Below are 13,263 nucleotides of genomic sequence, written 5' to 3' on the forward strand. Positions count from 1 at the left end.
TTCAGTTAGTGTGCAATGAATCTAAAATATATGAATGTTAAATTTTCTTCATGACATTATGGAAAATAATGAACTTTATCACAATATACTAATATTTTGAGAAGGACCTGTAGGCTGGAAGTGTTGGAGCAAAAGGGTGCCGTAGTGCGCCCTCCGCTGGCCAAAAAGCTTACAGCACCTGGTATTCCCAGGCGGTCTCCCATCCAAGTACTAACCGGGCCCGACCCTGCTTAGCTTCCGAGATCAGACGAGATCGGGCGTGTTCAGGGTGGTATGGCCGTAAGCCACACACCATCCTCATCGCAGCCCTTTTATGCATCGGAGCAGCTGCGTTGCGCTTTCTACGTGAATCGCATGTTGCTGTGTTCACCCCCGGAGCTTCTGCATTTTATTCGAATGAACTTTATCACAATATGCCAATATTTTGAGAAGGACCTGTATCTGTTCCAACAGCTGGGGCTGCAGTAGATCCGTTAATCCATTAGAGGGAGCTCTTTATCCAGCTGCTGTAACCATACAGGCGCAAATTAATAACTTATTTCTTTGAATCCCTGTTGAAGACTGCCTTACTTGGCAGCTGTGCAGCAGACGGTGCTGTATCCAAGCAATGGAAAGCTGAGTGAAAGAAAAAACTGGTTAAAGAAAAATGTACGCAAGCAACAGGGATACCCTAATTTAAAGTAACTGGGAAGCAACTGCTATTTAAGAGTTTGGGTGAGATTCACAAGGTGTGGAATGCAGGCTGGAGCCGGTACCTAAAGAGTAACAGCACAAAGACATGGGCTACATCTGTCAGGCTTTTTGCTTTAAGCCACTCCTGAACAACATGTCAAAAGTTTCTTACCAAAGAAGAAAAGGACTGAAGTGTATGGGGCGACTACAGCTAAATGGGGAGATCAGTCATGCAATCAGAAAGTGTTTGATTCAATTCCAGCCTAATGTCGTGATATGCGTTTACTTACTCAAGGGCACATTGATCCAGGTAATGTGTATGAATGAGTTTGTGTGACTGGACGAATGTGGTTCTGGTGCAAAGCTCCAAGTGGTCAGTGAGAAAGGTGCTCTATTTATTCAGACCATTTATTTATTCATGCCCTAAACACATGGGTGTATGATGACTCTTGAAACAAAGTTAATGGTGTTAGTTGTGCACCTTCCTCGACTACAGTTTTTCCTTCCACTCAGCATTCCATTAATATATATTTTAGTTTCTCCAAACCTGTTTATCCTCGACAGGCTGACATACTCTCAATTGTAATGTGTTATGGTTCATATTTAGAGGGTTCCTACATATTATTCATTACAAACTTCTATATTTGGGCCATTTCACAACTTTTATGGCATCTGAGCTTTCTTAGATTAGCTCCATTTATAAATGTAGAGGTCTGGGACTTGTCAAATAAGGGAGTATTGTAGGCAAAATGTATGTTCTTTAAAGCAAAGTTTAGGAACCTTTAACTTCCAAAAAAATAGCTGTTTTAATGTTTTGTTTTGCACTTTTTAGGCCCAAAAACCAATATATTGACGAGTAAAATGTTGAAACCAAAGATTTGGCAAGATTGTCAAATTAATGAATCAATGAGAAATCCATTTCATTTATAAAACTTTGTTGGACTAGACTGCCCTTGAAAACAATCAAAGGAGAAAATAAAGTATTTTCCATACTCTTCTTTTGTACAAACTTATCCAGACCTGGAAAAGGGTAAAAGCATAAAGCTGGAAGTGTTGATTCATTAAAAAAAAACTTTCCAAAGCCTAAGTTATATTATGGGAATCACCATTAAATCAATTATTTGTAACCTCATTCAGTTTAAATATTGCAGTCTATGTAGATTTCTATAAATGGCATGAATCACTGACTAATAGGTTTAACTAACACCAACACAACAGAAACAAATGTACCAAAACAAATCTTTTATTTGGCCAAACTTGGCCAGTGCAAAACAATCTAAACACATTTTCTACCCCCCCCCCATTCTGAATGTATGCCATCTGAGTATCTTTGGGACCCTTCCTCCTCTTCATCATAACGGGCAGTCGTAGATGTGGATGGCGCGGTCGTCACCGGCCGAGACGATCTTTGAGCCGTTGCTGTTGTACTTCACGCACCACACCTGAGGTCACCAGGAGCAGAGTGCTTACAAGTACTGTGTCAACTTAGTATGAAGTCAATAGCAGTAAATTATAAAACAAATGTGTCCAACTAGCTTCAATACAGTTTTAAAAACACTTCTGCTCATGAATGCTACACCAGGCTTTTCACAGCTGTTCCCAATTGCTTCCAAAATCCACTGATGACATCCTAAACGCTAGATTTATTGGTTTTGCAGAGACCAGACAATGAGCACCACAACCCAAGCAGACTCGACGGCCTGTGATCTCAGAGGAGCTGTGCTATATTCGACCAGCGCCTTCGCAGGCGAACAGATCCAACTCCCCAAGTGCGTCTGAGTTCTACTGAACACTGGGCTAATATATGGAGCTAAATTAGGGCCATAAAGTTTGTTCAAACGAAAAACATTTGAACCTGAAAAATTATTTTGAACCTCCCCCAAAAAATTGGAAAACTTGAAAGAAGTTTTGCAACTGAAAAAAAAAAACTGATGTGAAACTGGAAAAGATAAGTTCAAAACTATTTTTCAGATTCAAGTTTTTTTTCGAACTTGGCAGATTTTTTTTTTTGGCGTCAAACTTTTGACCCTGCTTTGGCGTAGGGGGCGGGGCCTCAGATCACAGGGTTGCGGAATCATGACTGACAGCTCAACACAGCGGCTGAACAACATATTCCCAGCTGTTGCATTCAGGGACCGTGGGAACTGGAAATATCTGTAATACATCATCGATATTCTATATATATGTGATTGGTTTTTTCACCGATAGAAGCAGCTACGTGAATACACGACACGCATCTCAGAGGAGAAAATATGATCTTGACTGATTTGCACAGCATTTTAAGACCGTGTTGGAGATTTCCCATGCTCTCAACATAAAGCAAAAGAACCGCTAGACTAAGCAGCAGGAATGAAACCAGATGCAAAACGAGCCGGTATTTTCTGAATATCCTTGCATCATTAAGCCTGGACTTGTTTTCACATGGACTGGACTCGGGTTTCGGTTTCTGGTGCATTTTTGATTTAAACATGTTTGGTCTCCATTTATTGAAGTGACTCACAGCCAGGGGCAAACTGGCATACGGGGTAACCGAGGAAATCCCCAGTGGACCGGTGGCTTAGGCATTTCTTATTTTGTGAATGTTTAGTTTTAATAACCGCCTTTCACAGACGCTGGGCCAGTGATTCAGCCCGTGAACCACCTGCCCACGAGCTGAATCACCGGCCCAGCGCCCTGCACAGACGCATCAAGTACAGAAGAGGCGACAGTTTCTGGGACGCTGATATTTTGCTGGACCATTGTGCCCTAAACTATGCCATATCAACCTGTTAAGGATAATGTTTATTTATATGACTCATAGCAGTTTTTCCCAGTCAGTCAGTCATTTTCTACCGCTTATTCCATAGTGGGTCGCGGGGGAGCTGGTGCCTATCTCCAGCAGTCTATGGGTGGGAGGCGGGGTACACCCTGGACAAGTCGCCAGTCCATCGCAGGACAACACACAAAAAAACCAAGCACACACTCATTCATACATCTAAGGACAATTTAGACCAATTAACCTAACATGCATGTCTTTGGACTGTGGGAGGAAGCTGGAGTACCTGGTGAGAACCCATGCATGCACAGGGAGAACATGCAAACTCCATGCAGAAAGACCCCAGGCAGGGAATGGAACCCAGGACCTTCTTGCTGCAAGGCAACAGTGCTACCAACTGCGCCACCGTGCAGCCCGCAGTTTTTCCCATTTATACCTTAATGATATAAAGCATAAGTTCTAATGTCTCCTTTTTGTTAGAATAGGACAAGAATGCTCATCGACACACATTACAAAGATAAATGGCCCAAGGTTTGTCATGAATGACCTGTGGCTGGGGCACTAGGTTTGATGGTGGAGCAGGCTGTAACTGGTTTGATTAGAATCCAGGAGCACACTTAGATTACGGATGGACACCAGCTACTACACAACGTACCAGATAGACACCACAATGGTGACACAGTCTACTGATAATCACTGAGGGAGGGTACATCCATTGCATCGGAGTGCCAGATATAAAACTACATGTGACCTTCTTTCGGGGCTCTTCCTCATCCTTTCAAAGACAACGACGGTCCGAGACGAGCCTCGGCGCTGATCTCTGTAATCATTCCTCTGCCTAATTTAGATTAAAGGAGCTGAAAGTTAGAAACTGTTTGAGAGTCGTTCATTTAAGAGTCAGTGTTAGATAGAGTGTGATCGCTTCTGGGGACCAAGGACCGGAGAAACTCCGAGAGGTCTGACCGCCAACAGGGTGCGGCAGCTCGGACAAACCTCTCCTCTGCTCCAGTCAGGCAGATCAGCTCTGCTGCGTGCTGGCGAACAGCTGATCTGTAACACATGAACATGCGCTGCAGGGCGGCCAGCTGAGCTGACAATGAAGAGCGGAGATCAGAAAAAAACAGCCCGGGCTACTAGAACAGTGACACTTATTAATCCCATTAATGTTGTTGTAGCTCATTATGAAGGTTTCTTCAAAGAGCCGTTGTAGATGCTGATGACTGTGGGCAGGAAGGATCTCCTGTAGCGCTCCGTCTTACAACAGATCTGAACAAGCCTCTGACTGAAGACACTGTTGTTGTATGACAGTCTCATGAAAAGTAATAAATGGAGCCCAAACATGTTTAAATCAAAAATGCACCAGAAACCGAAACCCGAGTCCAGTCCATGTGAAAACAAGTCCAGGCTTAATTATGCAAGGATATTCGGAAAATACCGGCTCGTTTTGGATCTGGTTTCATACTGTCGCTTAGTCTGGCGGTTCTTTTGCTTGATGTTGAAAGCATGGGAAATCTCCAACACGGACTTAAAATGCTGTGCAAATCTGTCAAGATCATATTTTCTCCTCTGAGATGTGCGTCGTGTATTCATGTAAGCTGCTTCTATCGGTGAAGCATGTTATCTTTCAAAACCAATCACATATATATATAGAATATCGATGATGTATTACAGATATTTCCAGTTCCCACGGTCCCTGAATGCAGCAGCTGGGAATATGTTGTTCAGCCAGCTGTCAGTCATTCCTCACCCCCGTGATCCGAGGCCCCGCCCCCTACGCCAAAACAGGGCCGAAAGTTTGAAGCCGAAAAAAAAATCTGCAAGTAAAAAAAAAAAAAACTTGAATCTGAAAAATAGTTTTGAACTTGTTTTTTTCCAGTTTCACATTAGTTTTTTTTTCTCCAGTTGCAAAACTTTTTTTTCCAGTTTTCACATTTTTTGGGGGGAGGTTCAAAATAATTTTTCAGGTTCAAATGTTTTTCTTCTGAACAAACTTTATGGCCCCAATTTAGCTCCATACTAACACGGCTTTGCTTGAGCTCAGAGATCACAGAGTTGGTCTACTCCATGATGGTGATACCAATATCCTCAAATGCACATCAGTATAAAAAGTGCCTTGGAAAAGTATTCAAACCCTTAAACTTTTGCTACCCTTTGTTACCTTACAACAAGAAAATCGCATCTTATTGGGATTTTAAGTAACAGACCGCACAAAGTAGTGATTCCCACTATGTTGTGTAGATGTTCGGTCTAGACTTTGACTAGGCCGTTAAAATTCATTACCATGCTTTGATCTAGTCGGAAGGTGACGCTCTGCACCAGTTTCAAGTCTTTTACAGCCTCTAGATGTATTTTTCCAGGATTGCCCCATATTTGGCTCCATCCATCAGCCCTGACCAGCTCCCCTATCCCTGCCGAAGGAAAGAATCCCCCAGCATGATGCTGCCACCACTATGTTACACAGTGGTAACTGTATTTTCGGAGAAAAGTGCAATTTTTGTTTCCTGCCACACCTAGCATGTTTTGCAAATAGGCCTAAAAAAATACAAAAACAAATGTTGATATGGCCTGATCAGAGGAGCTTCTTCCACTTGGATTACAAATGCTGAAAACAGGACTTCTTATGGCTTTCTTATTGCCACTTGCAACAGCAAATGTTTTAAGAGAAATATTCTCCAACCAGAGTTGTGGATCCCTACAGATCCTCCAGAGTTACCATGGGCTTGTTCACAGCTTCACTGATTAATGTTGTCCTTACCCATGCTGTTAGTTTAGATGAGCGATTTGTTGTTGAGTTTGTAGCTGTACTTTTCAGATGAACTGAAGATTGTTTCAGGACCGAACCCTATTTTAAACTATTACACATCCTGTCTTGTATGTTTTTTGGCCTTTATGATGATGTTTGTTAACTTATGTTCTCTAACAAACCTCTGAGTCCTTCACAGAACATGTGAACTTCTGAAGATGGTTGGTTGCACAGGATTTTACTCATGGGTATCAGAATTATATTCAGTACTGTGGGTTGGTCAGTCCCAGAAAATCTCAAAGATCTACTGTTGAGCAGATTTCCGCTCTGAATGCGAGCATAAAAAACCAGAAGAGAGTCAGGTTTGTCACCTGGTCTTGATGGTCGAAGAAAGTGTTGATACAAGCTCTGGAGCTGGCGTCCCAAACTTTCACGCTCTTGTCAGATGAGCTGAGGGGAGCAGAGGGGAGAACATTTTACATTTCTTACAGTTTAGCTCAGGCTGCTCCGTTTATGCTGGCACAGTGAAATGAACAGATTCAGCTAACAAAACACGCATGGGAAAGTAGACACTATCCAACAGAGACACGCTGGCTTACTGCTGACACAGCTACCTGCCGTCACATCATCATAAACATCCAATGATACAGCCAGTTATAATACATTTAGCTGTGGAAGAACTGATCCGTTTAGGGTGGGTTGTTCTACCTCGAGACAAAGTGGGTGTGATCCGGAGAAAACGCAACATTAAGAACCCAGGATCCATGACCGCTCAGCGTGCCGGCAAGGTTGGCATGTTGTCTGTGAAAGAGATACAGCAAAGCTTTAATCTTTCACCACTTACTTACTTCAATACCTAGAAGTTGTACATTTTATGTTTCACCCCATGTTTTACTGAAATGTCTAAAAAAAATCTAAAGTACTTAAATGTTATCTACAGAGGGGATTAGGGAATTTACACATCGTATATTTTGATGTATCCGTCATCGGAGGCTGTGACCAGCAGCTGGGAGTCCGGGGAGAAGGTGAGGGATCTGATGGGCATGGCGTGACCTGCGGACACACGAAACAAAGTTCTCAGCTCCAGGCTTGTTTTGGACATTAACTCCATGGCTTTCATCAGATTGTGTGAACATCAAAACCCTAAAATATGCAGCATTTTTTGTCTGGACAGTATTAGGTATAAATGTTAAATTTTATTGTTTTTAATTTCAAACTTTACAAACTCAAATTTCTAGAATGTTTTTCCAAGCAGATTGTTTATAGTGTTTTGGACATCTAAGTACAAAAAAAAAAAAAAAAATCACCCTGAATTATTTTATAAATACTTTATTTATTGGCTCCACAAAAAATGAAACAACAGCGCTGAAACTAGCTTTTGATTTTCTGGATCAACTTAGATGAGTTTTATTTTAGTACCTGTAACTGTTGTAATTGCTGAATTAGGACTGCAGTATTCTTTATCAAATGCAAATTCTTTCAACAATAATTTTTGCTTTAAGAACATTTCTGCATTTTATTTCATTCATTTCAAATTTCTAAAAATATTGCACTTTTAATGCGTTGTTCAGCATTTTAAACAGACCCTGCCTAAAGGCTATGGGTCCAGCAAAATGGTCCTGCCCGACTTTTGAAGGCGTGTGCATTCAGCCAGTGAATCCAAAACCAAACGCTGATGGGTGAAATGTTAAAATTGGGGCTGCAACTAACAATTATTTTAAACTGTTGACAATTTTTTGGAATAATGAATTAATATTCAAATAGCAAAAGGTGCTTAATAGGAGATTTACTTACATAATTTGAACATGGTGAAGCTAAAGCCATGCCGCTCGAAGAGTTCAAGAAAAGAGCATGTTTACCGACAAAAGGTTTTTCGTCTTAAATGCAAAATGTATATATTTTTTGTACAAGTTTGGCCCAATTACTGCTCTGAATAAGTTCTTCTTTTAGCAAATGCCACATTTTAGTCTCTATACTATAGTTAATGATTATTCAATTACTCAATTAGTTGACAGTTATTTTAATAAGCGATTAATCACGATTGTTTCAGCCCTAGTTAAAATCAAGGTGAGACGTGTCAAAGATGAAGAACGTCATTTAAATATAAAACAATGTAAAGACCTCTGCATTTCTTAAGCATTTTTAGGATTTTTTTCCTTTAGAAATGTGAAGACAAGAGAAAAGTCTGGGATATCTAATTTCCCATACTCATTTTTCTTTTTTTCCATGCTTTTCCAGACCTGGGAAATAGTTAAATAAAATGTCCTACTTTTCCAGGCCTTTCAATACTGCTTAGGAACCCTGTCAAGTAATCTTCGGAAAAAAATCCCAGGTACAAACACTTTTGTCATGGCGACATTCCAGATTTTGTTTACAGTCAGATTTCTATGGATCTTTGTCATTTTAAGGCAACTATGGCTGGCTGACCAGAAGGATGGATGGGATGACATGCTTATCCAGACCTGGAAAATACTTAACTAGAATTTCATACTTTTCCACAGTGCAAAGGAACCCTGAGAAACAGAATCTCTGCCTTTTCTGACATTTGCATTATAATCTAAAATAAACTGCAACATTTTTAACAGCAGAATTAAAATGTTAAAGAAAATGTCTCTATTCCGAGATCTCTAATAGACAAACTGCTTAATCCTAGCCTTATGTGTCAAAGAATTAAAAAACAAACATGTTCCTCGCCATCTGTAGGGGGCTGGCTGCTGAAAACATTTAGGATGCTCGATCTGTCAGTTTAGTTTTGAAGGATTATTCCTGAAAATAATCATAGAAATTGTAGAAATCTGTAATTTGGCCAACCTTCAAGTGTGTGGAGTAGCTTTCCAGTGGCAATGTCAAAGATGTTGATGATCCCATCAATAGCTCCGCTGGCTAAATACTTCCCATCGGGGCTCTGAGGAGCAAAAAGAAAAGTCAAATGAAGCTTAAATTGCAGTTATGGTGCAGCGACGCAGTTTCTGCCCCTTACAGATTTCTCCTGTTTTTGCTTTTTTGTCACATGTAAATATTTCAGATCATTAAACAGATTTTAACAAAGATAACCAGAGTAAATGCATAAATGTATGATTCTATTTATTAGGAGAGGAAAGCTATTCAAACCAACCTGGCCCAATGTAAACTAGCTGTGCCAACCTTGGCGCCACCGACTGCCATCGAGTGTTTGTTATACCTGCCAATTAGTTTTTTATGTCACTCTGGAGGACTTTGGGCCTCTTTGTAGCAGAATTGTTTTCATTTAGCCACACTGGACAGTTTTCAAGCAAGAACAGGCTGTTTAAGTTCATGCCAAAGTCACTTCGGAACCTTAATTTTTTGTCTCCTTTGAGCCATCTAGATGGGCCTTGCTGGTGTCTCTCGGGTCATTGTTCTGCTACACAACCCATGTGTGCTTGATCTCACAAACTGATGGCCAGATATTCTCCTTCAGTGATTTCTCCAAGAGAGCAGAGCTCATGATTCCATCAGTTACAGTACGTTATCCAGGTCCTGAAGCAGCAAAACAGCCCCAGATCATCACAGCACCACCACTACCTTTGAATGTCAGTATGTCACTTTTCTTAAATTACGTGGTAGTCTTATACCAGATATAGTGAAAAATCATTTTCAAAAGTCCCACTTTTGTCTAACCAGTCCATAGAATATTTTTGGGGGTCATCCAGGTGTTTCTTGGCAAATAAGAGTGGTTCTGGCCTTGGAACCCTTCCACGAGGCCACTTTGCTGAGTCTCTTTCTTATTGATAAAACATAAACCGTGACGTTACCTGAGCCAAGTAAGGTCTGCAGTGCTTTAGATGTCCTGGGGTTCCTTTAGTTTTTTTGGGACCTCCTGGATGAGTCAGCGATCCACTCCTGGAGTAGTTTTGGAAGGCCGACCCCTCCTGGGAAGGTTCAGCACTATTCCATGGTTTCTCCATTCATAGCTCTCTCTGTGGTTCCCAAAGCCTTAGAAATGACTTTGCAATGACTTTCCTGACAAACATCAATGACTGTATCCAAAGCTTTTCACACTTTAGCCTACTTCGTGTTATCAGACAGGTTCCATTTAAGGGATTTCTTTGTTGTACAGGTCTTACAGTAATCAGGCCTGGGTGTGGTTGATGGAATGGCACTCAGCTTTCCGAAGGATTTGGTTCATGAGAATTCATGATTTAACTATCAAGGAGGTATTACTTTTTTTTTTTACATTGGACCAGGTTAGTTTGATTAATGTTTTGCAGAGCAAATCTACAGGGTTCAAGTAATTTTCCACATCAGTGTACACATTGGCTGAGAGGGTGAAGACTTCAAATGAATGGCTGAGTTATGAATGAAAAAGTCAAAATTGTAACATAAAAAAGCCGTCAGCTGATTCTCACATAAGCTATGCTCAGGATGAATTTTCCTCGAGTGTCCAGGGAATATTCCTTCTTGCCACTTTCTACACCAAAGATGTTCACTTTGCCAAGATGGCTTCCTGTGGCGATGTATTTAGAGTCTGGAGAGAAGGCAACCGTCCACGCGTCAACTAAAAAAGCAAGAGAAAGGGAGAGAAGGAGGATATGAAACAGCTACGTCTGTTGTGTGTACCTTTGACGTAGATTCTATTTTAAATAGTATAAAAAAAAAAAACAATCTGCATTTACGCATACATTATTTTTCCAGAGTATTTGTAGACAGTGAGTAGACAGGGAAATTGTGTGGAAAGAGTTGAGTGAGGGATTGCAGAAGGCATCAACGGGCCAGGATGCCTGACTGAGGCATACATGGGTCACGCACTTAACCCCCAATGCCACCATCGCTGACCCCACCTATTATATTCTTAATCCTCGGCTAATCAGGGTCTAAGTGAAATACAAAACTAAGGCAACAATAACCTCCTCTAAACTCATCGTTACTTGTGAAACCCCGCCTACCTGGTCCAGCATCCATGGACTTGATCTGTTTTCCTGATTCCAGGTCCCACAGACGGATGTGTGCGTCGAGGGAACTGGAGGCAGCGATGGCTCCGTTGTGGCTGATGTCTACAGACACCACTCCCAGCTGGTGGCCCTCCAGAGTCCACTGCAGCTCCATCTTCTCATCTGACCTGCAGGAACAGTGAGACATGCACATTACTTTAGGCGTTATCCAAGTCAAATCAAAGGCAGGACATCTTTGGTTTATGAACTAGGTTTTAAATTGATTCCAACGTCAGCTACATTTGAGGATATGGAAGAAACAAATAGTTGAAAAAGCATCTGTTGCTGTATCTATTCCTTTAATTCTGTAGTCACATTTGTGATTTCAAAATAGGGGCATAGTTGTTAAGGACGAAATGTAAACGGAAAACTGGTGAGCTGTTTCATAAACAGCCACATTTGACAAAGCTGAACATTTATCCTTCACTCCTTTTCCCAGATCAATATTCATATTTCATATTTGAATACACCATTGATCCTATCCATGGGAGCTGGTCAGGAATCCTTTGGCTTCTCTCTAAGTCATGTAGGGTTACCTTTAAGGAACATTTGCCAGTTCTGAGAAACCTCCCTTTACTGGTGGTACAACAATTTTACCAATGCTACTGCCATCCACCAGAACAATAACACACAAATCACACCTCTGGAAATCTAAGTGAAAATTAAGTCAAGAAGGAAGCGATTATTACTCTTAGTGCTGGAAACAAAGAAATTCGCACCATTTCCAGACTTTGACCATATCATCCAGTGAACCGGTGATGATGGTTTCTGAGCCATCTGCTTCACTTTTGCCCCATGCCGCTGTCCAAATGGCATCGTCATGAGCTGACAGGAAACAAGGATGAGAAAAAAAAAATGAACTCAAGCTCAAACCAAGACTGCTGATCAGAATAAACAAACTCAGGAGTTTTCACTCACATCATTTCACTTTTCTACAGCCACAAACACAACCATACAACAACATATGCTTTCCCTTTTGACTGGATCATCAGCTAAATAATCACACAGAGACAGATTTGGACTCTTATAATTAAATTATTTTAAGGTCAAGACTGTGATCTGTGTCTCCAAGCACATAATTATCTACAATAATTCGTTTGTAACAAGAAAACAACATTATCACATAATTTAATATATGACATGTTCATTTGCTGTGCAGGGGTGGGCAACTCCAATCCTCGAGGGTGGTGTGCTGCAACTTTTACATGGCCCCCTGGTCCAACACACCTGAAGTCAGGTTCTGCACAGGCCTGGTAATCAGCCATACATTTGATGCAGGTGTGTTGAACCAAGGACATCTGGAAGTTGCAGGACACCTTGGACTGTACAGCTGTACAGGCACGTCCCTGTGGTCCAACATAAAACCAGATTGCAGTGGATGATGCTTCTTTGCATTGATCTGGTTTTTTTTTTTTTTATAACTCCTGTTCTGCAAAGTTGCAGAAACAGTGGTGGTGTTTATGATCAGTGTTACTCACCATGTTCTTGCTTGAACAGAATGCTGTACTGAAATCAAAGCACAAAAACAAAGTAAAACCTTTGCCCGAACATCACCACGCAGAACATGAAGCTATACGAAGGTATTCAGTACCTGTGTACTCATTGCTTTTGGTCCTGGAAGTACTTCACCCTGTGTTCAAAGTGATGTAGGTTTTACTGGAATGTTTAGTAAAAACGGCCATTTTAAAATTTACAGAGCTGATGTGGAAAACAGCTTTTTTTATTTAGTTTTTGCCCTGATCATTTAGAAAAGAAACGAACGTAGTAGCTAATGCAGGCTAGTACTTTGTAGCATTTTGGCGTTGCAACAAAATGCGGCTAGCTGCGTCAAAACACTATGAGCTCGCTCGTACCGGAAGCGACGTTGCAGGTATATACACAAGGTCGTTATGACGAGAAGTGCTCACTTACCTTCAAAATCCCAACTGATTTATTAGAAATTTGGACAAACTGATTTACATGTGAACCTCCATGACAACACTTGATGTAACTTCCGCCCCTTGGACTTCCTTGGCTTTTTGTTAATGGGGTTAGAGAAACGTCTAAAGAGCCTCACTATCGCCACCACGGTTGCGGTGGAGTTAGGTATTACAGGACAGTAATGCTTGTTTGCAATGAACCTAATATGTATTTCTGCACCTGTA

General features: G+C 41.1%; 1 protein-coding gene and 1 non-coding gene across 3 annotated transcripts; both read right to left on the reverse strand.

Moving 5' to 3' along the window:
- Nucleotides 1-166: 166 nt before the first annotated feature.
- LOC124861576 lies at nt 167-285 on the reverse strand. The gene has a single exon (XR_007036672.1). It is a non-coding gene; the product is annotated as a 5S ribosomal RNA (ribosomal RNA).
- A 1,614-nt stretch (nt 286-1,899) lies between these two features.
- On the reverse strand, nt 1,900-13,142 carry wdr61 (WD repeat domain 61). Of its 2 annotated transcripts, none has more exons than XM_047383379.1 (11): nt 13,031-13,142; nt 12,711-12,749; nt 12,598-12,625; nt 11,839-11,944; nt 11,075-11,247; nt 10,538-10,686; nt 8,982-9,075; nt 7,130-7,223; nt 6,879-6,971; nt 6,542-6,620; nt 1,900-2,114 (listed from the first exon to the last, which is right to left on the reverse strand). In XM_047383379.1, the coding sequence occupies exons 2-11, from the start codon at nt 12,720-12,722 to the stop codon at nt 2,025-2,027; spliced, it is 918 nt and encodes a 305-aa protein (XP_047239335.1). In that variant the 5' UTR covers nt 12,723-12,749; nt 13,031-13,142; the 3' UTR covers nt 1,900-2,024. The 2 variants fall into 2 exon arrangements, with proteins under 2 accessions (XP_047239335.1, XP_047239340.1); XM_047383384.1 differs by having other exon boundaries at nt 12,711-12,775; nt 13,031-13,062.
- Between the last annotated feature and the right edge of the window lie 121 nt (nt 13,143-13,263).

This window comes from Girardinichthys multiradiatus, chromosome 2, assembly GCF_021462225.1.
Source record: "Girardinichthys multiradiatus isolate DD_20200921_A chromosome 2, DD_fGirMul_XY1, whole genome shotgun sequence".
NCBI lineage: Eukaryota > Metazoa > Chordata > Actinopteri > Cyprinodontiformes > Goodeidae > Girardinichthys > Girardinichthys multiradiatus.